Here is a 27680-nt window from a genome sequence, read left to right on the forward strand (position 1 = left end):
TTTTTTAGATCTTGACAAATAATGTATTAATTAAAAATACAAAATTGCTTAAATCATCCTTGTATTATTTCTTTTTTGCTCTTTTCATGCCTTTTAATCTATAACTGCACAATTAATCCATAAAGAGTAGGCCTGACAGTCCAAACCCAAGCTTTTAAAATTGGTCCATTGGGTCTTCATCACCATAAACACTATAAAGAACACGACTTTGTCATTTTAACATAGAGCTTTTACTCTTTTCCAACGATTGCAGTTTTAGGAGATCCAGTTCACATTGGGCAATTTATAATTCAAGAGGAGTTATATTTTCAGCCGCCATCTCCCAATCTTGTAATTTGTGCTTTATGATTGTTATGTCATTTTCGATTTTTCCAAACTGGTTAGATGCCCATTCTCTTGGCTACTTTTTTGAAACCTTTTAATTTCTATTTAAAGGCTACATATGTCGCTCTCTCGGAATGCTCGTATACAACCCAGAGTCTCTCCACCAAGAGCCCAATTTCATCGTGTTCAAGCCAAAAATTAAAAAACTTGAATGGCTTGGGCCCAAAATAGGGCTTTATCGCATCCAGGTTTAAATAGTAACAGGCAACGATAAGATGATTCACGAACACCCTGTCCAATTTACTGAGCTTTCTCTAGTTCTCTACCAACTTGGTGAATTTTCTACAAGTAGTTGGCATATCAATAGTTCCAACGCTGCTAATAAAATCATTAAAGTCTTTTCATTGAAATCGCCACAGATGATCCATTCACTCGTCAAGATTCATCAGATCATTGATCTCTAATTAAATCAATTGTTTCTCACATGTTACATGAGGTGCATAGATATTAAACAAATCGATTTTTGAGAACTAGTTACGCCACGAACCATGTACCGAAAGATACTTTTCTTTTGAAATGTGTTTGAAAAATAAAAATTGATGAGCCGTATGCAAAATAAAAATTGTTTGATTCCCATTGCTTGAAAGCATGGTCACGATTGATTAGACGCATCTTGGATTCTCGAATTGCAATAAAATCTAATACTTTAGATCTATTTAAGCCTCCTATCCAATCACATCTTGACTGACCATTAACGTCATTTGCATTTATAGTAAGGATGAATGTTATGCATTATCTAATTTTTAGGGATGATCAATACAACTTTTAAGTTTTGAAGTGATAAGACTATATCATATTAATATAATTTTATTAATACTCGGTAAAGCAAAAGGACTATTTTTATAATTTAATCCTTATCCATATTAGTTAATTAATTTAATTTATGATATTATTAGTATTTCATAATAATTATAATGAAAACCTTGATTTTGAAAATAAAAGTCTAAGTTAATTGCTTGTTGACCAAGTACGAAAAGGAAGGAAAGTATTTAGATTACAATTACGATTCGAAGGTTATATAACTAAAACCCTAATTACCAACATATATAAACTACGTAGCCTATATAAAACATACACACTTGATATTGTTAATCCTCCGTCTAATTATGCATAAACAGATGGACACGAATATGTGGTCTCTAAGTCTCTCCCAGATGCCAACTCCGTCATCGTTACTGTCGGCATACGCATCGATGTCAACATCAATCATGCTCTTCGGTACAATGTTTAACCAGCTCTTCCCAATAGAACTCCAACGTTACGTTGTTGATGCTGTTCGTCTCTACTGGAAACCTAATAAAACCTCAGAAAAACTAACACTCGTGTTTGAAGATAATGATGGCATGATCACCAACCACATGTTTGATGCCGCTGAGTCCTTTCTTTGTAGCAGAATCAACCCTGATTCCAAACGTCTTAGGTAACTCGATTTATTTACTTTTTATTATATAAACATAAACGTATATTGTAAGTATTGTGGTTGTACATAATAACTGATCTACGTTTACTGTTTAAAAGTGAAAGAAAAAAGTATATCTCTATGGGAGTAGATATATCCACCTTCCAAATTATTTCCTCCGCACCCTGATGAAAAAGCCCTTTCTTTTCTATGGTACAACTCAATAATACATATGTTTGGTCGAAAAAAGTAATTTGGATGGTGGATATATCATTAGCCTATCTCCATGGACCACTAATTGGCTCAGTTACTAAAGTTATTTAAAATATGGGATCGATTTAGCTTGTTAAACTTTTTAATATACTCTTTCAATCTGTCCTAGCCTTTCCTTACCATTTTTTGTTGAATTTAAGGCATATGAGCAGTCCTAGAAACAATTTCTTTACGAATTTTTTGTTGATTTATAGTATATTTGTCAGGTCTGCCTCTTTCCCATTAATGATAAGGTTAAGTTTAAGTCAATCTATTTGAGAAACAAACTATTAAAAATATTAACAATGACGTAGAATGTTCGATCCAAGAAAACACTTAGAGCTTTAATATCTAATTTTGAATCTATATAAAGTTAATATGTGATTCAATGATCATAGGATCACGAAATCAGCTAATGAAGAACACATAAATATCAAGTTTGCGGAATCAGAGGAGATAGTAGATTCATTTGAAGGAATTTCAGTTACGTGGAGGTACGTTCCTCAAGAATCACAAGAACAAAACCAAGGAGGAAAGGGTGACGACAGTTTTGGTAGGCCAAAGAAAAAGTACATCGAGCTTAAATTCGATAAAGAGTACAGAGACATTATAATAAGCTCTTACTTGCCATTGATAATTAAAAAATCACAAGATCTCAAGAACGAAAAGAAGGTAGTGAAGCTATATGACTTACAAACTTATGGGGAAGAAGAATCGGTGAATTTGGACCATCCATCGACGTTTGACACATTAGCGATGAATCCGAAGATGAAAAAAGCAATTATTGATGACTTAGAGTTGTTTTTGAAGAGACGTGATTTTTATAAAAAAGTTGGGAAGGCGTGGAAGAGAGGGTATTCATTGTACGGTCCACCTGGAACGGGAAAATCAAGTTTGATCGCTGCTATAGCAAATTACTTGAAGTTTGATATATATGAAGTAAAGTTGATGAATATTGGAGGTGATTCTAGTTTAAAGAATCTGATGTTAAGAACATCGAATCGGTTGATACTTGTGATTGAAGATATTGATTGTAGCACACCTAATCGGAAAAAAACTCCAGCAAAACGCGCTCGTGATCCCCAGGTTTTTTAATTTGATTAATATTATTATTTTTTGTTTTGTTTGATTTATGAATTATTGTCTTTTTTGTTCGCCTGATAGTCTATTTCATAGTTATTGATTGGCTAATAGTTTAAACAGAATAATTGACTGATCTGTGAATGATCTAATGATAAAATATTAATATTATTGCTATAAATAATGGGGGATGATTCTCACACACAATTTTTTGATCCTCATACACCAATTGAGTATTATTAGAAGAGTAAAAGGTTAAAATAGGTGTGTGAGGATCAAAAAAGTGTGTGTGAGAATCATCCCCCATAAATAATGATTCATAGCATTCTATTACTATAATGATTATGATTAGCCTTGTATATTCATGTATAAAATATCTTATAACATATCATTATTCTGATGTATTTGTTTAACTTTATTGTCACATGTAGTTCTCTTTATCGGGGCTTTTGAACTTCATAGACGGGTTATGGTCGTGTTGTGGGGATGAACGTATCATAATATTTACGACAAACCATAAAGAAAGACTTGATCCAGCATTGCTTCGACCAGGAAGAATGGACGTACACATTCACATGTCATACTTGACCGTTGATGGATTCAATATACTAGCGGCTAACTACCTAAACATTCACGACCACCATTGGCGATTTACGGAAATTAAAGAGTTGATCAAATGTAAGAAGGTCACACCGGCTGAGGTGGCAGAGGAACTCATGAAGTCTGATAATGTGGAGGTTGTGTTAGATGGGCTCGTGAACTTTTTAAAACGTAAGAAGGTGGAAGAAGATGAAGTTATAGAAGGAATCAAAGGAGAAGATGATGACGATGATGACGATAATCATGATGATCACAACGATCACGGCGATGATGATTATGATTATTTTAATCGTTTTGATGATTATAATCGTTATGATGATTCTGATGATTATGATGATGATGATGATGATGATGATGATGATGATTATGATGATTATGATTATGATGATGATGAATTCCGAGAAGCTAAAAGGCCCAAATTATAGCTTGATTCAAGATTCGTATCAAGTTAGATGTATTCTCACCCGTTATAAGTGATCTTACTGTGTTAACTAATCGTTGAGTATTTAGCGAAAAATAAAAGAAAAATGTCGCTTTAGTATGATGATTATTAAAAATTAGAACCATCTCTGTAATGTGAATGAGCAAAATGAATTGTTATGCTGATAATAAAATGTCGAAGTTTCATCCATTTGATATTCGTAATCCAGATTACTATCTTTGTGGTATGGTTCACCTTTTATGGGCTTAATGGCCTAATCAGGGAGCATATATAGGGATGACACATCATTATATGTTATACTATGTTTTTTAACACGTGCGTCGTACGGATATGTAAAAAATCGTGAAAAAAATATAATTAGGAAAAGTATAAGAATTATTTAGTCGCTCGTAGTGTTGACAACTTTTTAAAATTCTTTTGAGAATAAGAACACGTGGTGATGAAAATTTTTAAAAATTTCTTTAAATTTCTTTTGAGTTTAAGAGTCCGTGGTATTGACGAATTCTAAAAGTTCCTTTGAGTTTAAGAGCTCGCGGTGTTGACAAATTTTAAAAGTGATTTCGGGTGATGTTTGTAACTTAATGTCTACAACTTTTATTCTCACCATTAATATTTTTTAATATATAAATTATATACTACGTAATATTTAAAGTACATTGAAAATTTGTAATTGAACATAACATTAGTAAAATATAAATTATATTATTTTAAATTATTATATACAATTATTTTTTGAATAAAAGTGTAAGCCCGCAAGTTTATTTTTAGAAAAATTGATGTAATTTACAGTTAATATTGGTAATTGATAGACAAAAAAAGGAACTTTTGTAAAAGGAAAAGTATAAGAATACCGCAAGTTTATTGGTAATTTAAAGTTAATAATACTAAAAAAAAAGAAAAGTATAAAAATTATTTAAGAGTTTGTAGTGTTGACAAATTTTAAAAATGATTTTGAGTTTAAAAGTCCGTGGTGTTGACAAATTTTAAATATTCCTTTTGAGTTTAAGAGCTCGTGGTGTTGACGAATTTGTAAAAGTTCTTTTGAGTTTAAGAGCTCGTGGTGTTGATAAAATTTAAAAGTGGTTTTTGATGGTGTTAATAACTTAACGTCTACAATTATTTTCTCACAATTAATGTATTTTTATTTAATATATAAATTATATGCTACGTAATATTTAGAGTACATTGAAATTTTTCATCAAACGTAACATTAGTAAGTATAAGTTATATTATTTTAAATTATTATACACAATTATTTTTTAAACTTAAAGTGTAACCCACGAATTTAATTTTAGAAAAGTTGTTAGTCATTTCAGCAAAATAATGGTATTCGGGGGAGTCGTCATGCATAATTAATATTATAATAGTTATATTTGCGTGTTCATAAATATTTTAAGGACTTCAACTGTAAATTCAAATCACTTCCATAATTATTGTTAAAAAGAAATGCTCCGTTGGTAGTGTATCGAAGCTCCGTTTCGAATACAATTCATTGTTTTTTGTTCATAAAATTATTTCGAGTTTGGTGATGGCGGTGCAACCTAACTCGTGGCGAACAGAAAGATAAATCTATTAAAAAATTTTGGTTGGTTTTATTTGGTGGGTTTATATTAAAGGTGAATTTAACTTTATACCCCTAAAATTATCTTTTATACCCTTAATAAATTACAATTAGTATCCAAGTGTCAGTAAGTAAATTGTAATTTGAAGAAAAAGACAAAACAAAAAAAGGAAAATATCAATATTATATATATATATATATATATATATATATATATATATATATATATATATATATATATATATATATATATATATATATATATATATATATATAATTAATTCATTTTAATTAGAAAATAAGACATAAGCAAAAAACTTTTTGGTTTATATATAGATATAGATATGCGACTCACCCATCATAGTCTTTTATCCGTTGGGGGTCGGATACCCGTCAACGGGTTAGTTTTTCGTTCGTGCATGTAATTTACGGATAACCACGACCCGTATGTTTAAACAATATGGAGTAATAATGACTAATTTGTGACCATGGACACCACGACATGTGGATATACTCACGAATAATTATGAATTTACATTAAAAATGTAAGTACATTAACGTGTAATTAAATATATATGTTTTCAGGTTAACAGGTATACTCCTGGTTTCTCATATGGGTATTAAGAATTTACCCATCGCGGGTATTATGCATGACCCGCCTGCAACCCGTCAACGGGTGCAAAATTTTACCCAACTCGTACCCACAGGTAAATGATGGATAGAATGTTATTGAGCCTTCGAAGTACCAATCAAAAATGTCTTGATTACCTTAGACTAGTTAGAGTAAGAAAGGTTCGTTCCACATGAGTTTGTGGTAAAAAAAAAAAGAAATTCTCATAATTTGATTTGAGTTAAAGAAAAGTACGCAAATTTATTAAAAACTAATTTAAATAAACAAAAAAGACTTATACTTTAATGATTTTAAGCAAAGAGCATAAACAAAGATCAAAAACGCAAAGTTGTTATCAATAGATTAAAGATCTTTATCCCTTCACAATCCCAATTAAGCATGCATTCATTTTAAACATGTATTATGCTATCAAGTTCCGATTAAATCTCATAGACAATAATTCTTAAATTCACCAATGAAACTATCTTAGGTACAATTATGCAATTTAGACACTTGTCTTTATCCTTAATCTAGTTAACTAATATGGATCAAGCACAATATGTTAAATCAGAATAATTTTCTTGCAATAATCAACAATCAATAAACTTGCATTAATCAAACACTTAATCAATTCACAATTATCATAATCCACAAGACAAGCATTATAATATTGCAAATTACATAAATTTGAATGAAATAAACATACATTAAATGTTCACGGAAGGAATAAAGTAAAAAGAACTAGCTGCACCATTAGCTATTTAGTCCAACGGTAGTCGTCTCCTAAGAACCTTGGGCCCCATGTGTGGAAGCTTGGACAAAATGGCACAAGTTCGAATCCCGAGAGGGGACATGTATTTATCATTGACTCTTGGGTTGACTCGTGAGGTTTCTTCCTCTTATATACCTCCCCGAGTACGTCCGGTAGATACATGCCTTTCAGAGGATGCCATGTGTGGCTAGATTCGTGCTTGTCACCCATGGAGTATCAGTGGGAGGTGCCTTACAGGTATCACAGCCTAGCGGGTTAGGGTGGTAGGTTTTCATAGACAACACAGGGTTTGCGTGTCCCTTTCAATATACACGTTTTGAACAAAAAGAACTAGTCGCGAATATTGGTGATGATGAACATGACGATTTGTTGATGAAGCAAGAAGAACTTGCCTTTAATACTTGAAGAAATGATGAATATGAGGTTAGGGTTGATATTTAGAGCTTGAAAACTGAGCTGGGATGTAACAACCCAAACCAATAACCAACCGATTACGCGAAACAAAATTTTTTTTTTAATAACAGGAGTGTGATGCCCCGTACAAAACTATCGTGTACGAATCATCAACAATAGGATCATTACAAGGTTAAGTACTATATGCTGTAATAAAAGAAGTTGCATTCACGATAAAAAGATGACGTCATAACCGACGTCAATTGTTTTACACCAACAGTATGCTTCTACGAATAGCAAGCATGAATAAATGTATGTGACCCTTAGGTCGTTACAAAACATAGTCTCAAATGTATTAAAGTTTGAATGCAAGGTGAACAGTTCATGCGGTGATAACACTAGAGCATTGGGTGTCTACGGCAAGACTAGCACGACAGCGGAAGCAAATAACCTTAAGCACCTGAGAAAAACATGCTTAAAAATGTCAACACAAAGGTTGGTGAGCTATAGTTTAAGTATAACAGTAAGTAAGGTAGGCCACGAGATTTCAGTGCTACAAAGAGCGTTTCAAAACAGTATGATAAAGTATATGTTAACCGTGGGCACTTGGTAACTAACTTAACGTTTATACCCCCTGAAAGTACACTTGACAAGTGCGTATGTATACAAAGTATTAAACACTCGTTAAATGCTAGCACGACTAGCCCGAGTGGGGATGTCAAACCCTATGGATCCATATCTAAGATTCGCGTTCACGGTTCAAAAACCAATGATTAAACGTTACCGAGCTAAAGGGAATGTTTATGCCGTTGTATAACCCACACATATATAAGTTTAAGTACTCGTGCCTAGAATGTAAAACATAAAATCCGCATGTATTCTCAATTCCCAAAATAAGTTAAAGTAAAAATGGAATGCTATAACTCACAATGATAAAGTAGCGGTAAAGTATGACTCGGAAAGTAAGCAAGTAATGAAGGTTGTCCAAAAGGATCCTCAACCTAAGTCAAATAGTACTAAGTCAGTAAATCGTCTGAAAAGGTTTAAAAGTATGTAAATAAGGTCTTAAGGGTCATCATCATTCATCATCAAACAAAAGGCGTAAAGTAGGTTTCATTTATGAAAGTAGTTTAAAACAATGGCTGACTTCGATAAGTCACCACGGCCTCTATCCTTAATGAATTATGGTGAGACCAGTGGCCATGGATCCGTATATAAGTCCTTTAAGTGTGGTAAAAATCTCAGAAGCAAACTCATCTTCGTTTGACCGTGGCGACGGTCTAAGTGCGAGTAGGTCAGAATTTTCAGCACAACGTAAAAGGACATAGGGACGATCGGAGGGCCATAAATCCTAAACCGTAACTCAGATTAAGACGAGTCCTATATGAAAAATTATCTACTCGAACAGAGATATCTGAAAATTATAATTACATTAGTCCAGGTCATACGGGTCAGACACAGAAACAGTATAACAGTAGGGTCAGTAGGTTCCGGTGGTTCTTGGTGCTCGATGCTTATCATGGTTCTCATCCTTGATGCATATAGCTTCAAGTGTATAACTCGTTGATGTGTTTGAATCATTTTCACCAAGGTTTGACCATCATAACCCAAGTGTAAGTCTAAGACATGAAGCACAACTCACTTAAGAGTTGTATGAAGTTTGATGAACCAAAGTTACATCAAAGTCTTAGATCTAACACATACATGAACTTTAAAACTAATAATAAGTTACAAACTTGAAAGTGAACTTATGAAATCAAGATCTTAAGTTGTAGAACATAGTTCTTAGTTTGATCTTGAAGATCCAAGACTCAAAAGTCTAGATCAAGCATAAGTATACAAAGTTATATTTAAAGAAAACTTACTTACATGTTCTTGAACTTTTAAGTTAACTTTTAATTCAAGATTAATGAGATCAAAGTTAACTAGTAATATTTGACCAATAACAACCAACAAACAAGAAATTAAAGTGCATAAAATGAAGACATAAACTAAGTAAACAAGTAACTAGTTCATTGTTGTTCATACTTTAAAGATTCAAACAAAAGTTTGATCTTTAAGAAAGTAAACTTTAAAGTTTACTAACATGAATTACAAGTATGAGTTTAACACATGAACTCTAAATCTTTTTAAAACAATAATTGTAGAACATAACTAATAAGTTAGTTCTTGTGTGTTCTTGTTATAACAAGATAGATGAAGAATCAAACTAACAAGTTTGCTTCTTAGAAGATCATAAGTAAATAACAATAACAACTAGTAACTACATGTATTTAAACATTAAGCAAGAATAAGTAAACAACAACAAACAATGATGATGATTAAGGGTGTGTAATTCGGTTTTTGTAAGAAAAGAAGAAGAGAAAAGAAGTTCCATTTACTTACAAGAAAGAAAGAAACCTTTAGAGAAAAGAGAGTAAAAATGAAAGCAAGTAAAAGTGTGTTTGTGAGAAATGAGGATTCAAGTAACAAGTAATACAAAAAAAAGAATTTGAACTCCCTCCCACCCCTTGGAACCCCACGGTCAGCAGAAAAAAAGAAGGGGGGAAGAAGTCCACAAGTTAATTGCATGTAAAGCCTTAAAAGTGTGGGTAATAGAGGTGGTTACATGGGGATCATGTGCAAACTAGATTCCTAATGCCTTAACTAACTAGTTTCATGATCTAAATAATACTTACATGTTAAAGATGGGCTAAGTAATCCTTGTAAGATGTAGGGTGGGCTTATAAGCCCAATATCATGTGTCCATGTACAAAAATAAAGCCCAAGTTGTATGTAATTAACAAATAAATCCAAGTAAAGCCCAAGTAATTAACTAACAACCTTAGTTAATTAAAATGATTAATAAAACTTAATCATGAATGTAAATAATACTTAAAAATATTATTCGTGTAAGTTTCGGGTGTCACAAAGACGTTTCGGGCAATTAAAGTCAAGTACGGTGTATCATGGCAACAAGTAAATGTAATAACATACATTCATTTTATCACAAGTATTAATAATAATAATTATTAATAAATAACATTGGAAAATCCAGGGTCGTTACATTACCCACCTGTTAAAGAAAATTTCATCCCGAAATTTAAGCTGAAGTAGATGGAGGAGTCGGGAAAAAGGTGAGGATACTTCCGCATCATTTGATCCTCTCGCTCCCAAGTAAACTCAGGTCCTTGTTTGGCATTCCATCGTACTTGGACGATCGAAATCTTGTTGCGTTTCAAAGTTTTGATCTCACGGTCCATAATCTCAACAGGCTCTTCCACGAACTGGAGTTTGTCGTCAATTGTAAGTTCTTCTAGTGGTATGATAAATTCTGGTGCAGCAAGACACTTCTTCAAGTTTGACACGTGGAAGGTGGGATGAACTGCGCTCAATTGTGCTGGTAGATCCAAACGGTAAGCAACGGGTCCAACACGTTCCAAGATTTCAAAAGAACCAATGTATCGTGGGTTTAACTTTCCACGTTTTCCAAAACGAATCACACCTTTCCAAGGTGCCACCTTCAACATAACATGATCACCAACGTTGAATTCAAAGTCTTTACGTTTAAGATCAGCATAACTCTTTTGGCGATCACGGGCAGTCTTAAGCCTAGCTTGAATCTGAGCAATCTTCTCCGTCGTTTCGTGGACTACCTCAGGTCCAGTGATTTGCTTTTCGCCTACTTCGGCCCAAAAAATAGGAGATCGGCACTTACGGCCATACAATGCTTCAAAAGGTGCAACATTAATGCTCGATTGATAACTGTTGTTGTAAGAAAATTCGGCGAGTGGCAAATGACTTTCCCGGGCCTTTCCGAAATCAATGACACATGCACGCAACATGTCTTCCAAGGTCTGAATAGTTCGTTTACTTTGCCCGTCGGTCTGAGGATGATAAGCAGTACTCATGTCAAGACGAGTTCTCATGGCTTCTTGCAAAGAACGCCAAAATCTAGAAGCAAAACAGGGATCGCGATCGGAGATGATCGATAAAGGTACACCATGATGAGATACAACCTCCTTGATGTATAGTTGAGCAAGTCTTTCCATCGTATCTGTTTCCTTCATCGCTAGAAAGTGTGCAGATTTGGTAAGACGGTCAACGATAACCCAGATGGTATCGTATCCGCCAACCGTCTTTGGTAGCTTGGTGATAAAATCCATCGTTATCCTTTCCCACTTCCATTGTGGGATTTTCGGTTGTTGAAGTACACCAGAAGGTCTCTGATTCTCGACTTTAACCTTCGAGCAAGTCAAACACTTACTAACATAGGTCGCAACGTCCTTCTTAAGATTCGGCCACCAATACTGTTCTTTAAGGTCGTGGTACAATTTGCCCACACTGGGGTGAATCGAATACCTCGATTTGTGTGCTTCATCAAGTATAAGGTTTCGTAGATCTCCATAAAGAAGTACCCAAATTCTTCCGGCATAACATCGAAGTCCAGACTCCCTAACCTCGAATCGAGAGATAAGTATGTTCAAATGTTCGTGAGATATGTTCTCCTCCTTGAGAGCCTCATCTTGGGCTACTCTGATCTGGCTGTTGAGGTTCGAATGGATGGTGATGTTCAGAGCCCTAACACGAAGAGGTGTCATCCTCTCCTTTTAGCTCAAAGCGTCAGCTACAACATTGGCCTTGCCAGGATGATAACGGAGTTCACAATCGTAGTCGTTGAGTGTCTCGATCCATCGACATTGTCTCATATTCAGTTGCTTCTGATCGAAGATGTGTTGGAAACTCTTGTGGTCGGTGAAGATAGTACTCTTAGTTCCATACAAATAGTGTCTCCACAATTTGAGTGCAAAGACAACGGCTCCAAGTTCAAGTTCGTGAGTAGTGTAGTTCCACTCGTGAATCTTCAATTGGCGGGAGGTATAGGCAATAACTTTTGATCGTTGCATCAGTACACAACCAAAACCACTCTTCGATGCATCACAATAAACAATAAAGTCGTCACTGCCCTCAGGAAGTAATATGATAGGTGCGGAGGTTAACTTCTTCTTCAAAGTTTGAAATGCTGATTCGTGTGCGGGTTCCCAAATGAACTTCTTACCCTTGTGAGTCAGTGCGGTCAAAGGACGCGCAATCAGAGAAAATCCTTCAATGAACCTTCGGTAGTAACCGGCGAGACCTATGAATTGGCGAATATGAGTTGAAGTAGTGGGGGTCTCACACTTGCTGATGGCTTCAATCTTGGCGGGATCAACTTTGATACCCTGGTTGCTCACAACATGACCCAGAAATTGAACTTCCTTCAACCAAAATTCACACTTGGAGAATTTGGCGTAAAGTTGCTCTTGTCTTAGGAGTTCAAGCACTAGTCGGAGGTGTTGCTCATGTTCTTCTTCGCTCTTAGAGTAGATGAGGATATCATCTATGAAGACGATAACAAACTTATCCAAGTACGGCTTGCAGACACGATTCATAAGGTCCATGAACACGGCAGGTGCATTTGTCAACCCGATTGGCATCACAAGAAACTCATAATGACCATAACGAGTTCTGAATGCAGTTTTCATCACGTCACTTTCCTTCACCCTCAACTGGTGATAGCCAGATCGCAAATCGATCTTTGAGCAGACACTCGATCCTTGTAGTTGATCAAAAAGATCGTCAATTCGTGGAAGGGGATACCGATTCTTGATAGTCAATTTGTTGAGTTCACGGTAGTCGATACACATACGGAAGGATCCATCCTTCTTCTTCACAAACAACACAGGTGCGCCCCAAGGAGAGAAACTTGGTTGGATAAACCCTCGGTCAAGTAGTTCTTGTAGGTGGCTCTGTAATTCTTGCATCTCGGAAGGTGCGAGTCTATAAGGTGCGCGACCTACAGGTGCAGCTCTTGGCACTAAATCAATCTGAAACTCTACTGCTCTTGGCAGCGGTAATCCAGGCAATTCTTCAGGGAAGACATCAAAAAATTCGTTCACAATTCGAACGTCGTTCACGCTCTTCACCTCAGTTTCTACTGCTTTCACATGTACTAGGACAGCAACACGTCCCTTCTTCATAATCTTTTGCGCTTTCACGCAACTAATGAGGTTTAACTTCGAGATACATCTCTCTCCATAGATAACCAGTGGTTCGCCATCTCCTTGTGGTATGCAAAGTGCTTTATCTCCACAGATAATATCGGCCTTTATCTTGCTCAACCAATCCATACCGATGATCACGTCAAAACTTCCCAGTTTGATTAGTGTCAAGTTAGTTTCGAAATCTGCACCAACTATGTTGATAATAGCTCCACGACTAATATGGTCAACCTTTTCAAGTTTTCCATTGGCGACCTCGACAAGCATACTCTCTTTTTACGGGACTAATGACCAATTAATCTTATCGCAAAAATGTCTACATACATAACTTCTATCCGCACCAGTATCAAACAAGACAGAAGCTAAAAGGTTGTTGATTTCGAATATACCTGTCACCAAGTCGGGGTTTTCTCGGGCGTCCCTTGCATTAACATTGAAAGCTCTAGCGCGCGGTGGTCCGCCATCTTTTCGCTTATTTGGACACGCATTTCTGAAATGGCCCGTCTGCCCGCATTCGTAACACTTCTTCGGCCCGTTGGTGTTCGGCTTCCCATTCAAAGTGGTGACCTTGCAGTCTTTTCTAACATGCCCAGACCGTTGGCACTTCTCGCAGACAACATTGCAATACCCAGTGTGGTGTTTGTAATACCTCTTGCATTGTGGTAGGGTTCCCTTGTAGTTCGGGTTGGAGTTGGTGTTGTTGTTAGGGTTGAGGTTTCCACCGTTGTTGTTTCCTCTGAAACCCTCATGTCGTTTCACCGGGATCTGTTCATAGTTTCTTCCCCTGTTGTTGTTGTTGTTGTTGTTGTTGTTGTTGTTGTTGTTGTTGTTGTGGTTATCCCATTTGCGCTTCTCACTAGTACCCGCTTCAGACTTAGTTTTCTCCGGTTCATCGATGGTTTATGATTCATTAAAGTGTGCGCCATGCGCATCGCCTCGGGAACATTCGGTGGCTTGGACGAGGTGACGTTTCCCTTAATGCTCTTAGGGAGTCCCCAGAAGTATCTCTCCATTCGCTTGAATTCTGGGGTGACCATTGTCGGACACATCAGGGCTAGTTCCAAAAATCTCCTGTTGTAACCATCAAGGTCGTTCCCAACGGCCTTTAACTGCATGAATTCCATTTCCATCTTTTGGATTACGGTTCTCGGACAATACTCCTCAATCATGGCACATTTAAATTCTTCCCATGACATAACATACGCCTCATCAATGCCTTGTGCCTGTGCCATTGTGTTCCACCACGTGAGCGCGTCGTCAGATAGCGTGCAAGAAGCAAATTTGGTTTTGCTGTCCTCTGAACAGTTGCTAACTCGGAATACTGATTTAAGTTTCTCAAACCATCTGGTGAGACCAACCGGTCCCTCAGTGCCGCTGAAGTTATGTGGTTTACAGCTCTGGAATTCCTTGTAAGTACACCCATTTCGAACGGGTTGAATAACCGGTGGTGGTGGCGGTGGCGGTGGAGCTTGGGGTTGCATTTCCGCAATGGCTGCGGCTACACGTTCTTGGATCATCTCTTCAATTTGAGCAGCAGTAGGTGTGGATCGACCGTTAGCCATGATGTTCTATACAAACATTTTGACTCGAGTCAAAATCCAGCATTCAATATATAATAATATAGTATATAACAACCAACATGTAAACAGCACAATACATGTTAATTAAGTAACGCAAGCTGATACAAGTACCGCAAAACACCATACAGTAACGTAAATAGAACACTTGTGCAAAAAGTAACATCACAAAGTTTCCATTCATTAATAATAAGTTTCATACATCATGATAGATTCGTACAATACATAAGTGAAATATGAAACTACAACTAGATTACATCATGAAATCTAATACAAAAGGTCCTACGGTGAAGGTGGGTGTAGGATGTCTAAAACCTGAGCCAACTGCTCCTCGAGCTCAGTAACCCGAGCTCGGAGGATTCCCACCTCCCTTGTCAATTCGTCGACAATGGGAGATGGTGGGGCAGGCGTGGCTGGCAATGCAGGTGGTGCCGGTGGTGCAGGTGGTGCCGGTGGTGCAGGTGGTGCATACCTCACGAAACGAGGTGCAGACGTTCCGGCTCCAGAAATAGTCAGTAAGCAACGGGGTGCCTTACGCACTTGTGGGTCGACAGGGTACGTCGACCAAACACGTCAGTGAAGGCTCGTCCTCCGTTGATCCCCAGAATGATGGTACCGTCGAAGCGATACCGCTTCTTCGGCAGGGTGGAGGGTAGCTGAATAGGTATATCAGCAGGGTCCTCATCATCACTGGAGTCGTCTGTGGAGGTGTCGTCGGATGAAGCATCAGTGGATGACGGGTCATCCGAATCATGTGGTGGTTATACGGGTGGCTGAACTGGCAGTCCGTGGGCGGCCATTATCTGTCTGTATCTGCCTGGCGGAATAGGCACTAAACGTCCATTAGGAGCGCGTCGGCACGGCATGCGCATATGGTTACGGAATGGCCCTTCCCCGAACTCCGCGGGAATCACAACACCACCGATGCGGGGCCGTGGCTCTGAGGGTTCGGGAGCAAACGGAGCTGGAATCTCCGTAGGGTCCATGTGTCTGTCAATAGTAGCCACTGGTGTCAGTGCACTACTACTAGCTCCGGAAGACGAAGCATCGGGGTCACTGGTGCGTATCGGGATCGGTGTGTCGGCAGCAGCAGCAGGTGGGGTGGCTGACGAGTCCAAACTGCCCAAAACGATAGCAGGTGGAACATCCGACATCTGAACAAGGAAAAATAAATTTTCCATGTCAGTAAGTCATAAAGCAAGCACGTATTAGGCCAACAATTTAAATCATGTATAAAGCAAGCATAAAGCAAGGAAAAATAAATTTTCCATGTCAATAAGTCATAAAGCAAGCACGTATTAGGCCAACAGTTTAAATCATGTATAACAATAAGTAGCATGGCAATAATAACGAATCGTACAGAAGTAGCATGCAATCGAAAGCAAGTAATATCATACAGTAGTGAAATCATGTAATAGCATACGGCATATAGTAGTAAAAGTAAGCAGCAACATGCAGTAAGTTCAGCGGAAACAAGTAAACTAGCAAGTTGTAGATTAGTCCTATTAGTGAATCCTACTCGGGTCGGTCTTAGACTCACTACTGCAACCTAATTCCCTACAACCAATGCTCTGATACCAAATGTGATGCCCCATAAAAAACCATCGTGTACGAATCATCAACAACAGTATCATTTCAAGGTTAAGTACTATATGCTGTAATAAAAGAAGTTGCATTCACGATAAAAAAGATGACGTCATAACCGACGTCAATTGTTTTACACCAACAGTATGCTTCTACGAATAGCAAGTATGAATAAATGTATGTGACCCTTAGGTCGTTACAAAACATAGTCTCAAATGTATTAAAGTTTGAATGCAAGGTGAACAGTTCATGCGGTGATAACACTAGAGCAGCGGGTGTCTACGGCAAGACTAGCACGACAGCGGAAGCAAATAACCTTAAGCACCTGAGAAAAACATGCTTAAAAATATCAACACAAAGGTTGGTGAGCTATAATTTAAGTATAATAGTAAGTAAGGTAAGCCACGAGATTTCAGTGCTACAAAGAGCGTTTCAAAACAGTATGATAAAGTATATGTTAACCGTGGGCACTTGGTAACTAACTTAACGTTTATACCCCCTGAAAGTACACTTGGAAAGTGCGTATGTATACGAAGTATTAAACACTCGTTAAATGCTAGCGCGACTAGCCCGAGTGGGGATGTCAAACCCTATGGATCCATATCTAAGATTCGCGTTCACGGTTCAAAAACCAATGATTAAACGTTACCAAGCTAAAGGGAATGTTTATGCCGTTGTATAACCCACACATATATAAGTTTAAGTACTCGTGCCTAGTATGTAAAACATAAAATCTGCATGTATTCTCAGTTCCCAAAATAAGTTAAAGTAAAAAGGGAATGCTATAACTCACAATGATAATGTAGCGGTAAAGTATGACTCGAAAAGTAAGCAAGTAATGAAGGTTGTCCAAACGGGTCCTCAACCTAAGTAAAATAGTACTAAGTCAGTAAATCGTCAGAAAAGATTTAAAAGTATGTAAATAAGGTCTTCAGGGTCATCATCATTCATCATCAAACAAAAGGCGTAAAGTAGGTTTCGTTTATGAAAGTAGTTTAAAACAAAGGCTGACTTGGATCAGTCACCACGGCCTCTATACTTACTGAATTATGGTGAGACCAGTGGTCATGGATCCGTATATGAGTCCTTTAAGTGTGGTAAAAATCCCAGAAGTAAACTCGTCTTCGTTTGACCGTGGCGACGGTCTAAGTGCGAGTAGGTCAGAATTTTCAGCACAATGTAAAAGGACATAGGGACGATCGGAGGGCCATAAATCCTAAACCGTAACTCGGATTAAGATGAGTCCTATATGAAAAGTTATCTACTCGAAAAGAGCTATCTGAAAATCATAATTACAGTATCCCAGGTTGTACAGGTCAGACACAGAAATAGTATAACAGTAGGGTCAGTAGGTTCCGGTGGTTCTTGGTACTCGATGCTTATCATGGTTCTCATCCTTGATGCATATAGCTTCAAGTGTATAACTCGTTGATGTGTTTGAATCATTTTCACCAAGGTTTGACCATCATAACCCAAGTGTAAGTTTAAGACATGAAGCACAACTCACTTAAGAGTTGTATGAAGTTTGATGAACCAAAGTTACATCAAAGTCTTTGATCTAACACATACATGAACTTTAAAACTAATAATAAGTTACAAACTTGAAAGTGAACTTATAAAATCAAGATCTTAAGTTGTAGAACATAGTTCTTAGTTTGATCTTGAAGATCCAAGACTCAAAAGTCTAGATCAAGCATAAGTATACAAAGTTATATTTAAAGAAAACTTACTTACATGTTCTTGAACTTTTAAGTTAACTTTTAATTCAAGATTAATGAGATCAAAGTTAACTAGTAACATTTGACCAATAACAACCAACAAACAAGAAATTAAAGTGCATAAAATGAAGACATAAACTAAGTAAACAAGTAACTAGTTCATTGTTGTTCATACTTTAAAGATTCAAACCAAAGTTTGATCTTTAAGAAAGTAAACTTTAAAGTTTACTAACATGAATTACAAGTATGAGTTTAACACATGAACTCTAAATCTTTTTAAAACAATAATTGTAGAACATAACTAATAAGTTAGTTCTTGTGTATTCTTGTTATAACAAGATAGATGAAGAATCAAACTAACACGTTTGCTTCTTAGAAGATCATAAGTAAATAACAATAACAACTAGTAACTACATGTATTTAAACATTAAGCAAGAATAAGTAAACAACAACAAACAATGATGATGATTAAGGGTGTGTAATTAAGTTTTTGTAAGAAAAGAAGAAGAGAAAAGAAGTTCCATTTACTTACAAGAAAGAAAGAAACCTTGAGAGAAAAGGGAGTAAAAATGAAAGCAAGTAAAAGTGTGTTTGTGAGAAATGAGGATTCAAGTAACAAGTAATACAAAAAAAAGAATTTGAACTCCCTCCCACCCCTTGGAACCCCACGGTCAGCAGAAAAAAAGAAGGGGGGAAGAAGTCCACAAGTTAATTGCATGTAAAGCCTTAAAAGTGTGGGTAATAAAGGTGGTTACATGGGAATCATGTGCAAAAACTAGATTCCTAATGCCTTAACTAACTAGTTTCATGATCTAAATAATACTTACATGTTAAAGATGGGCTAAGTAATCCTTGTAAGATGTAGGGTGGGCTTATAAGCCCAATATCATGTGTCCATGTACAAAAATAAAGCCCAAGTTGTATGTAATTAACAAATAAATCCAAGTAAAGCCCAAGTAATTAACTAACAACCTTAGTTAATTAAAATGATTAATAAAACTTAATCATGAATGTAAATAATACTTGAAAATATTATTCGTGTAAGTTTCGGGTATCACAAAGACGTTTCGGGAAATTAAAGTCAAGTACGGTGTATCATGGCAACAAGTAAATGTAATAACATACATTCGTTTTATCACAAGTATTAATAATAATAATTATTAATAAATAACGGTGTAAAATCCAGGGTCGTTACAAGGAGAGTGCGCCACGCGCACCACCTCAGAGTGCGCGGCGCACACAGGCCCAGATCAGTTCTATCCGGTTTTGTCCATTTTCAAATAAAATCTCCCACTTCCCGACATATTTAGACGAAATGCTTTTCACAACATGTTATAATGGTTAAAAATCACACGATTCAATAATAAAATGAGTTTTACAAAACGGGACCCACATCAGCCGTTTTACGAGTTTCGTTCAAAACATACAAGTTCGACCGTAAGAGTTTAAATTCCAAACGACACTATGAGCATGGTGTTTGGGGGTTAAACTACCTAAATCTCGGTCAAACTCCAAAAGCTATAACATCCAAAAGCGTCCCCTACAAACCAAGCTTGATCTCTAATCCATACGAATGCCCTTACCCTTGTCTCCGCCGGAGCCTATAAAAAGATAAACAACGAGAGGGTAAGCAAAGCTTAGTGAGTGCAACAATTATACATACATATATATAACCCATCTATTTGCTTTCGCACCCACCAAATACCTCATACGAGAATATAACTCAAATATCATGTCGTCTTACTCATAATGCTAACAACACGTACACTATCACAACATCACATTAGCATATACACAACACAATATATATATAGCATGCTAAACAATATCCATCAACATAATATGGTTAACCATAACGCTATGGTGCTACCGGATCGTGGTTCACACCATACGCATTTGAGTCTCACTCGTTTATAGTGCTACCGGCTCGTGGTTCACACTTTGTTCATAGTGCTACCGGCTCGTGGTTCACACTTGTTTATAGTGCTACCGGATCGTGGTTCACACTTGTTTATAGTGCTACCAGCTCGTGATTCACACTTGTTTATAGTGCTACCGGCTCGTGGTTCACACTTGTTTATAGTGCTACCGGCTCGTGGTTCACACTTGATGCTACCGGTAGGTGGTTCACATCATAATACCATTCACATACATGTTATGGTACTACCGGCACGTGGTTCATACCATAACATTCATAAATAAATACGCCATATACACGTACACATAATTATTCCACTCACCTTAAAGATTTGGTGATGGTTTTATCCTTCCGCAAGCTTCAAAGCCAAGTACCTAATGCAATAAGTACTCGATCAATAAATAAACTTGTTGGGCTAAATACCAACACTTCACTCATGTGCATTTAATGACTTAATGCATTAAATGCCCCATTTTCACCAAAACTGCCCCTTAAGGGTCAAGACCATCATTAATCACTTAAAAGCTAGTGATTAAGGTCCATCAACACTAACTAACACACAATTAGGGTATTTCATACCCATCTTTCCCAACTAGGTCAATTATTACACACTTGACCATTTTAAAACCAACACACCCATTTCGGGTTATCCACTAACCCAATGACACCTATTTACATTAATAATTATGTGTGCTAGTAATTAACTAACCAATTATGACTCATAAACCCATTCATCATTTTGAAATCCTAGGTTAGTCATTCTTGGGTCCTCATGACTCAATCTTACCCAAGAACACCCAAAATCATCAAATATGGGTTTTATGTTCTTCATTTACCCAAACCCTAACCCTTACACAAAATCAAAGTAAGGAAATTAAAGTTAGAACATACCACTACAACCAAAACGTAGCTAGTGAGGAGTTGAACAACTTTATAACTCGAGCTAAGACCCAAAACTAGCTCCTTCTTCCCTTGCTTAAACTTTCTCACACAAGAATCTCTCTCTCTCTAAAATTGAAGTGGAAAAGGATAAGGTTGGTGATAATGGAGTTATGACTCACCCCAAATTGAACTGGTAGCCTTTAACTCGTCCCCAAGTGAAATTACCAAAAAGCCCATTAAAATATCTGATTAAAACAAGCAGAACCCGGATACAGTGAACAGTGCGCCACGCGCACCATTAGGTGTGCGCTGAGCGCACCTTGCCCAGTTCAGCTTCTGACCTCAGTTTAAATGAACAACGTCACCCACGCTTCATGTACTCTATTTACAGCTCTGTACAATAAATATTAGGGTCTTACAACTCTCCCCCACTAGAATCGGAGCGCGTCCTCGCGATCCAAGCCGCATGACAAGAGGGAAGATAAACTAACACAAACTCTTCGGGCTCCCAAGTAAACTTGGAACCGTTACTATGACACCATTGAACTTTAAAAGTCCTAACCTCTTTATTTCTCAACCTTTTGACCTTCTCATCGAGTATAGCAATCGGCTCCTCAATATACTCTAACTTATTGTTTAGCTCAATCTCGTCTAATGGCACCCATGATGAATCATCCGCAAGACACTTACGGAGATGGGAAACATGGAATGTATTATGGATCCCCGCAAGCTCTTCGGGTAATTCCAAATGATACGCGACTTCACCAACACGAGCTAAAACCTTAAATGGGCCAATAAACCGAGGAGCTAACTTTCCCCATTTTCGAAACAGAATAATACCTTTCCATGGCGAAACCTTAAGTATCACCATGTCACATTCTTAGAATTCGATCATTCGCCTACGTTTGTTGGCATACGACTTTTGTCTATCTTGAGCCTTTTTCAAATGAGCCTGAATCATATCAATCTTGCTATTCGTCTCTAAAACCAAATCGGTACTCCCAATTTTCTTTTGTCCCACTTCACCCCAACAAATTGGAGTTCGACACCTCCGCCCAAAAAGCATCTCATAAGGTGGCATCCCGATACTAGTATGATAACTATTATTGTACGAGAATTTCACCAAAGGTAAGTTCTCATCCCAACTACCACCGAAATCAATAATACACGCCCGTAACATATCCTCCAAAGTTTGATTCGTACGTTCGGTTTGACCATCCGTTTGAGGATGATACACCGTGCTCAATTTCAATTGTGTACCCATATCTTCATGAAACTTATTCCAAAATCGAGATGTGAAACGAGTGTCTCGATCCGAAATAATAGATATAGGAACCTCGTGTCTCGATATCACCTCCTTGATAAACAACTTAGCCAAGGTCTCCGACGATATCGCTTCCCTAATGGGAAGAAACAAAGCACTTTTCGTCAATCGATCAACTATCACCCAAATCGAATCAAATTGGGTTCTCGCCGTCTTTGGTAACTTTGTAATGAAATCCATGGTAATGTGCTCCCATTTTCACTTCGGGATTTCTAACGGTTGTAACTTACCATACGGCTTTTGGTGTTCGGCTTTAACTTGCAAACACGTGACGCATTGTTCAACATACTTAACAACATCACGTTTCATGCCCGACCACCAATACTCTTTCCTCAAATCAAGATACATTTTCGTCGCGCCCGGATGAATAGAATACTTTGACTTATATGCTTCATCTAGTAGCACTCGTCGATGATCACCCATTTTAGGCACCCACACTCTTCCTTGAAAAGATAACAAACCATGCGGACCTAAGGTAATAAACTCCGTTTACCCCACGATTCGTTCATCGTGCTTATTGTTAACAAAAGCTTCGATTTGAGTCTCGCCAAGCTTTACAAGAAAATCGTTAGTAATAATCATGCGTAACGATCCTACTTGTATCGCCGGATGTTGACTCTTTCGACTTAACGCATCCGCGACCACATTCGCCTTACCCGGATGATAAAGTATTTCACAATCATAGTCTTTCACCACATCCATCTATCTACGTTTACGATAATTCAAATCTCTTTGATCAAAAAGATGTTTCAAACTCTTGTGATCCGAATAAATCGTACACTTGACACCATACAAGTAATGGCGCCTAATTTTCAATGCATGCACAACCGCCGTCAACTCAAGATCATGAGTAGGATATCTCGTTTCATGTTCCTTTAATTGTCGAGAGGCATAAGCGATGACTTTACATCTTTGTATTAGAACACAACCGATCCCATTTAAAGACGCATCACAATAAACCGTCATGTCTTCTACACCTTCCGGCAACACTCACACCGGAGCTTGACATAACTTCTCTTTTAACAATTGAAAAGCAATTTCTTGCTCGTTCTCCCAATTAAATCTTGCGTTCTATCTCGTCAATTTCGTCAATGGAGAAGCGATCTTAGAAAAGTCTTGGATAAAAAGACGATAATAACCGGCCAATCTGAGAAAACTTTGAATTTCCGTAGGCGTAGTCGGTCGCCCCCAACTCTTCACCGTCTCTATTTTCCCTGGATCTACTTGAATACCATCTTTGTTCACAATGTGGCCAAGGAATTGAACTTCCCTTAGCCAAAATTCTCATTTAGAGAATTTTGCATACAACTTCTCCTTCCGCAACGTCTTCAACACACCACGCAAATGATGTTCATGTTCCTTCATACTCTCCGAATAGAAAAGTATGTCGTCAATGAACACAATCACCGACTTGTCCAACATAGGTTAGCACACTCGGTTCATAAGATCCATGAATGCCGCCGGTGCATTCGTAAGACCAAAAGGCATAACTACAAACTCAAAATGCCCACAACGCGTTCGAAAGGCCGTTTTCTCGATATCTTCCTCACGGACCCGCATTTGGTGATAGCCGGACCGTAGGTCGATTTTAGAAAAGTAAGTCGCGCCTTGGAGTTAATCAAACAAATCGTCAATCCGAGGCAATGGATAGCGATTTTTGATCGTCACTTTATTCAACTCCCGATAATCGATGCACATCCGCATACTACCATCTTTCTTCTTTACGAATAAAACCGGAGCGCCCCATGGAGAAGCACTCGGTCGAATAAAACCCTTTTCAAGCAACTCTTAGGTTTGATTTAACAACTCTTGCATTTACATCGGTGCTAAACTATAAGGAGTTTTAGCAATGGGGGTAGCCCCCAGAACCAACTCAATGCGAAATTCAACTTGTCTTTCTGCCGGAACACCCGGTAACTCATCTGGAAAAACGTCTTCAAATTCATTAACCACCGGAATTTCACGAATGGGTGGTGGCTCATCACGATTATCAACAACATGAGCAAGAAAAGCCATACCGCCACTAACAAGGAAACGACGTGCCCGTGCAAAAGTGCATATCGGCACAAGTCTTCTTCGCTTATCACCATGAATAATTAAATCTCCCCCACTTGGGGTCTTTACATGAATAGATTTTTCATGACATGCAATACCGTCTCTATTATGATCGAGCCAATCCATACCAACAACGATATCAAAATCGCCCAAAGTCATCGGAATGAGATCAATTTTAAAGTTTTCGGTACCAAACACAACATCACAATTTTTACACACATCAACTACTAGCACCGTCTTGCCGTCCGCTATTTCGACTTCTACCGGACGACTTAGCAAATGGTTTATTAAGTTTAGGCACAAATTTTGGTGACACAAACGACAAGTTAGCACCACTATCAAAAAGTATCCTCGCCGGATTAGAATTAACCATGAAAATACCTGAGACAACTTCATTGGATTGCTTGGCTTCATCATTAGTCATCAAATAATTGCGACCCCTAGCCGTGCCCGCCGCCTTCTCTAACTTCTTAACATGATCGGTATTTAAATCGGGACACTCCGGCCTTCGGTGCCCTTCCTTACCACAATTATAACAAGTAAGCTTGGTCGACGCCTTGGTACAATCACGGGCCATGTGTCCTCTTTGATTACAATTATAACACGTGGGTCTGAAACCCCCGAAGCACCCTTCTTCACACTATTAACACTTTCGGAGCCTTTCTTCTTCTTTTTGTTCGAAAAGTTCGAATGACTCGAACCTTCAAACTTCCTCTGAGAAAAAGAGAAATCACTTCTTTTCGGAACCTCCGGTTCAAAACCCCGAGCTAATTCAAATAACTCTTCAAAAGACTTAGCCATTCCCCGACTAATCTTACCCTTCAACTCATCATTCATGGTACAGTAGAAATCCTTCATCAACTTGTGTTCGTCATCAACATATTCCGGACAAAAACGAGTCTTTGCCAAGAAGGTAGACTTGAGAGTAACCAAGTCCATTGAACCTTGTCGCAAATTATGCAACTCATCCCGGATTCTATCAAGGTTGGAAGAAGTTCGATATTCTTTGAAGAAATCCTTCTTAAACTCCTCCCACGTCAAGCTCATACATTGCTCTTCACCATATAATTGGATTTTATCATCCCACCACAACTTCACCTCTTCTCGTAACATGCTAGAACCATACCTCGCCTTCTTCTCGGGACGACATTCCGCGGTACGGAAAGCTCCCTCGATATCGAAAATCCAACATGTGCTTTTCAACGGATCTCGTACCCCATTAAACATCGGGGGTTGAGCATCCTTGAAATTTTTGTAATGGAAGTCCCGCCTTCCATTCCCACAGTTACCATCACCCCCTTCGCCATGAGGATGAATATTTCTAGCTTCTAATGCCTCCTCGATCGCGGCATTCATTTGCTCATTAATCATTTCAGTTACTTGCCCATCAACCGATTCTTGGAAAACCTTTCGGACATCGTCAAGAAATTGCGTTTTTAGCCTTTTAAAGATGGCCTCAACCTTGGCCGTGAGTTCAACGTCCTCGCTCGTGCCTCCTTCATTGGTATCATGTCCATTTCTCATCTTCATTCTATAAAATGAAGTAAATTAAATAACGAACGAAAAGACATGACACAATATACATGAACACAACACCGCCCATCTTGCACAACAATCGTCGTACATCGCTTGTTCGACACGATTTGAACCCGTAACAATGGTAGCTAATCATTGTTACGTGATCACGTCGCATTAACTCGCTAGTACAACGTCTGTCTCGCTTGATGATTGCAAAACACAACACAAAACAATTAGCGCATAGTTAGTTCACCTAAAACTAGGCACTAACCAATCCTAGGTCCGACCCGTCTCCTACAAGTCCCGCATATCGCGCATACACAATAAAATCTAAGTCTAGGCACCTATTCCAAGTCACCTAAATTACTTAGACCATGCTCTGATACCACTATTAACAACCCAAACCAATAACCAACCGATTACGCGAAACAAATTTTTATTTTTTTATAACCGGAGAGTGCGCCACGCGCACCACCTCAGGGCGCGCAGCGCGCACAGGCCCAGATCAGTTTTGTCCGGTTTTGTCCATTTTCAAATAAAGATCTCCCACTTCCTGACATATTTAGACGAAACGCTTTTCACAACATGTTATAATGGTTAAAACTCAGACGATTCAATAATAAAATGAGTTTTACAAAACGGGGCCTACATCGGCCGTTTTATGAGTTTCGTTCAAAACATACAAGTTCGACCGTAATGAAATGTCCCGTTCTTATTGATTAAAAACGTTCCATATTAATTGATTTCGTTGCGAGGTTTTGACCTCTATATGAGACGTTTTTCAAAGACTGCATTCATTTTTAAAACAAACCATAACCTTTATTTCATAAATAAAGGTTTAAAAAGCTTTACGTAGATTATCAAATAATGATAATCTAAAATATCCTGTTTACACACGACCATTACATAATGGTTTACAATACAAATATTTTACATCGAAATCAGTTTCTTGAATGCAGTTTTTACACAATATCATACAAACATGGACTCCAAATCTTGTCCTTATTTTAGTATGCAACAGCGGAAGCTGTTAGTATTCACCTGAGAATAAACATGCTTTAAACGTCAACAAAAATGTTGGTGAGTTATAGGTTTAACCTATATATATCAAATCGTAACAATGGACCACAAGATTTCATATTTCAATACACATCCCATACATAGAGATAAAAATCATTCATATGGTGAACACCTGGTAACCGACATTAACAAGATGCATATATATAAGAATATCCCCATCATTCCGGGACACCCTTCGGATATGATATAAATTTCGAAGTACTAAAGCATCCGGTACTTTGGATGGGGTTTATTAGGCCCAATAGATCTATCTTTAGGATTCGCGTCAATTAGGGTGTCTGTTCCCTAATTCTTAGATTACCAGACTTAATAAAAAGGGGCATATTCGATTTCGATAATTCAACCATAGAATGTAGTTTCACGTACTTGTGTCTATTTTGTAAATCATTTATAAAACCTGCATGTATTCTCATCCCAAAAATATTAGATTTTAAAAGTGGGACTATAACTCACTTTCACAGATTTTTACTTCGTCGGGAAGTAAGACTTAGCCACTGGTTGATTCACGAAC

General features: G+C 37.7%; 1 protein-coding gene across 1 annotated transcript; it reads left to right on the forward strand.

Moving 5' to 3' along the window:
- Nucleotides 1-1502: 1502 nt before the first annotated feature.
- On the forward strand, nucleotides 1503-4254 carry LOC139849183 (AAA-ATPase At3g50940-like). Its single transcript, XM_071838846.1, has 4 exons — nucleotides 1503-1804; nucleotides 2434-3121; nucleotides 3547-4024; nucleotides 4226-4254. The coding sequence occupies exons 1-4, from the start codon at nucleotides 1503-1505 to the stop codon at nucleotides 4252-4254; spliced, it is 1497 nt and encodes a 498-aa protein (XP_071694947.1).
- The last annotated feature ends 23426 nt before the right edge of the window (nucleotides 4255-27680 follow it).

The sequence above is a fragment of the Rutidosis leptorrhynchoides genome, chromosome 5 (assembly GCF_046630445.1).
Source record: "Rutidosis leptorrhynchoides isolate AG116_Rl617_1_P2 chromosome 5, CSIRO_AGI_Rlap_v1, whole genome shotgun sequence".
Classification (NCBI taxonomy): Eukaryota; Viridiplantae; Streptophyta; class Magnoliopsida; order Asterales; family Asteraceae; genus Rutidosis; species Rutidosis leptorrhynchoides.

Bases quoted from the DNA above. Each gene is read 5' to 3' on its own strand.
- LOC139849183 (XM_071838846.1), top strand. From the start codon at position 1,503: ATGGACACGAATATGTGGTCTCTAAGTCTCTCCCAGATGCCAACTCCG. The intron at 1,805-2,433 runs GTAACTCGATTT...CAATGATCATAG, and splicing joins CCTGATTCCAAACGTCTTAG to GATCACGAAATCAGCTAATG. The intron at 3,122-3,546 runs GTTTTTTAATTT...TGTCACATGTAG, and splicing joins AACGCGCTCGTGATCCCCAG to TTCTCTTTATCGGGGCTTTT.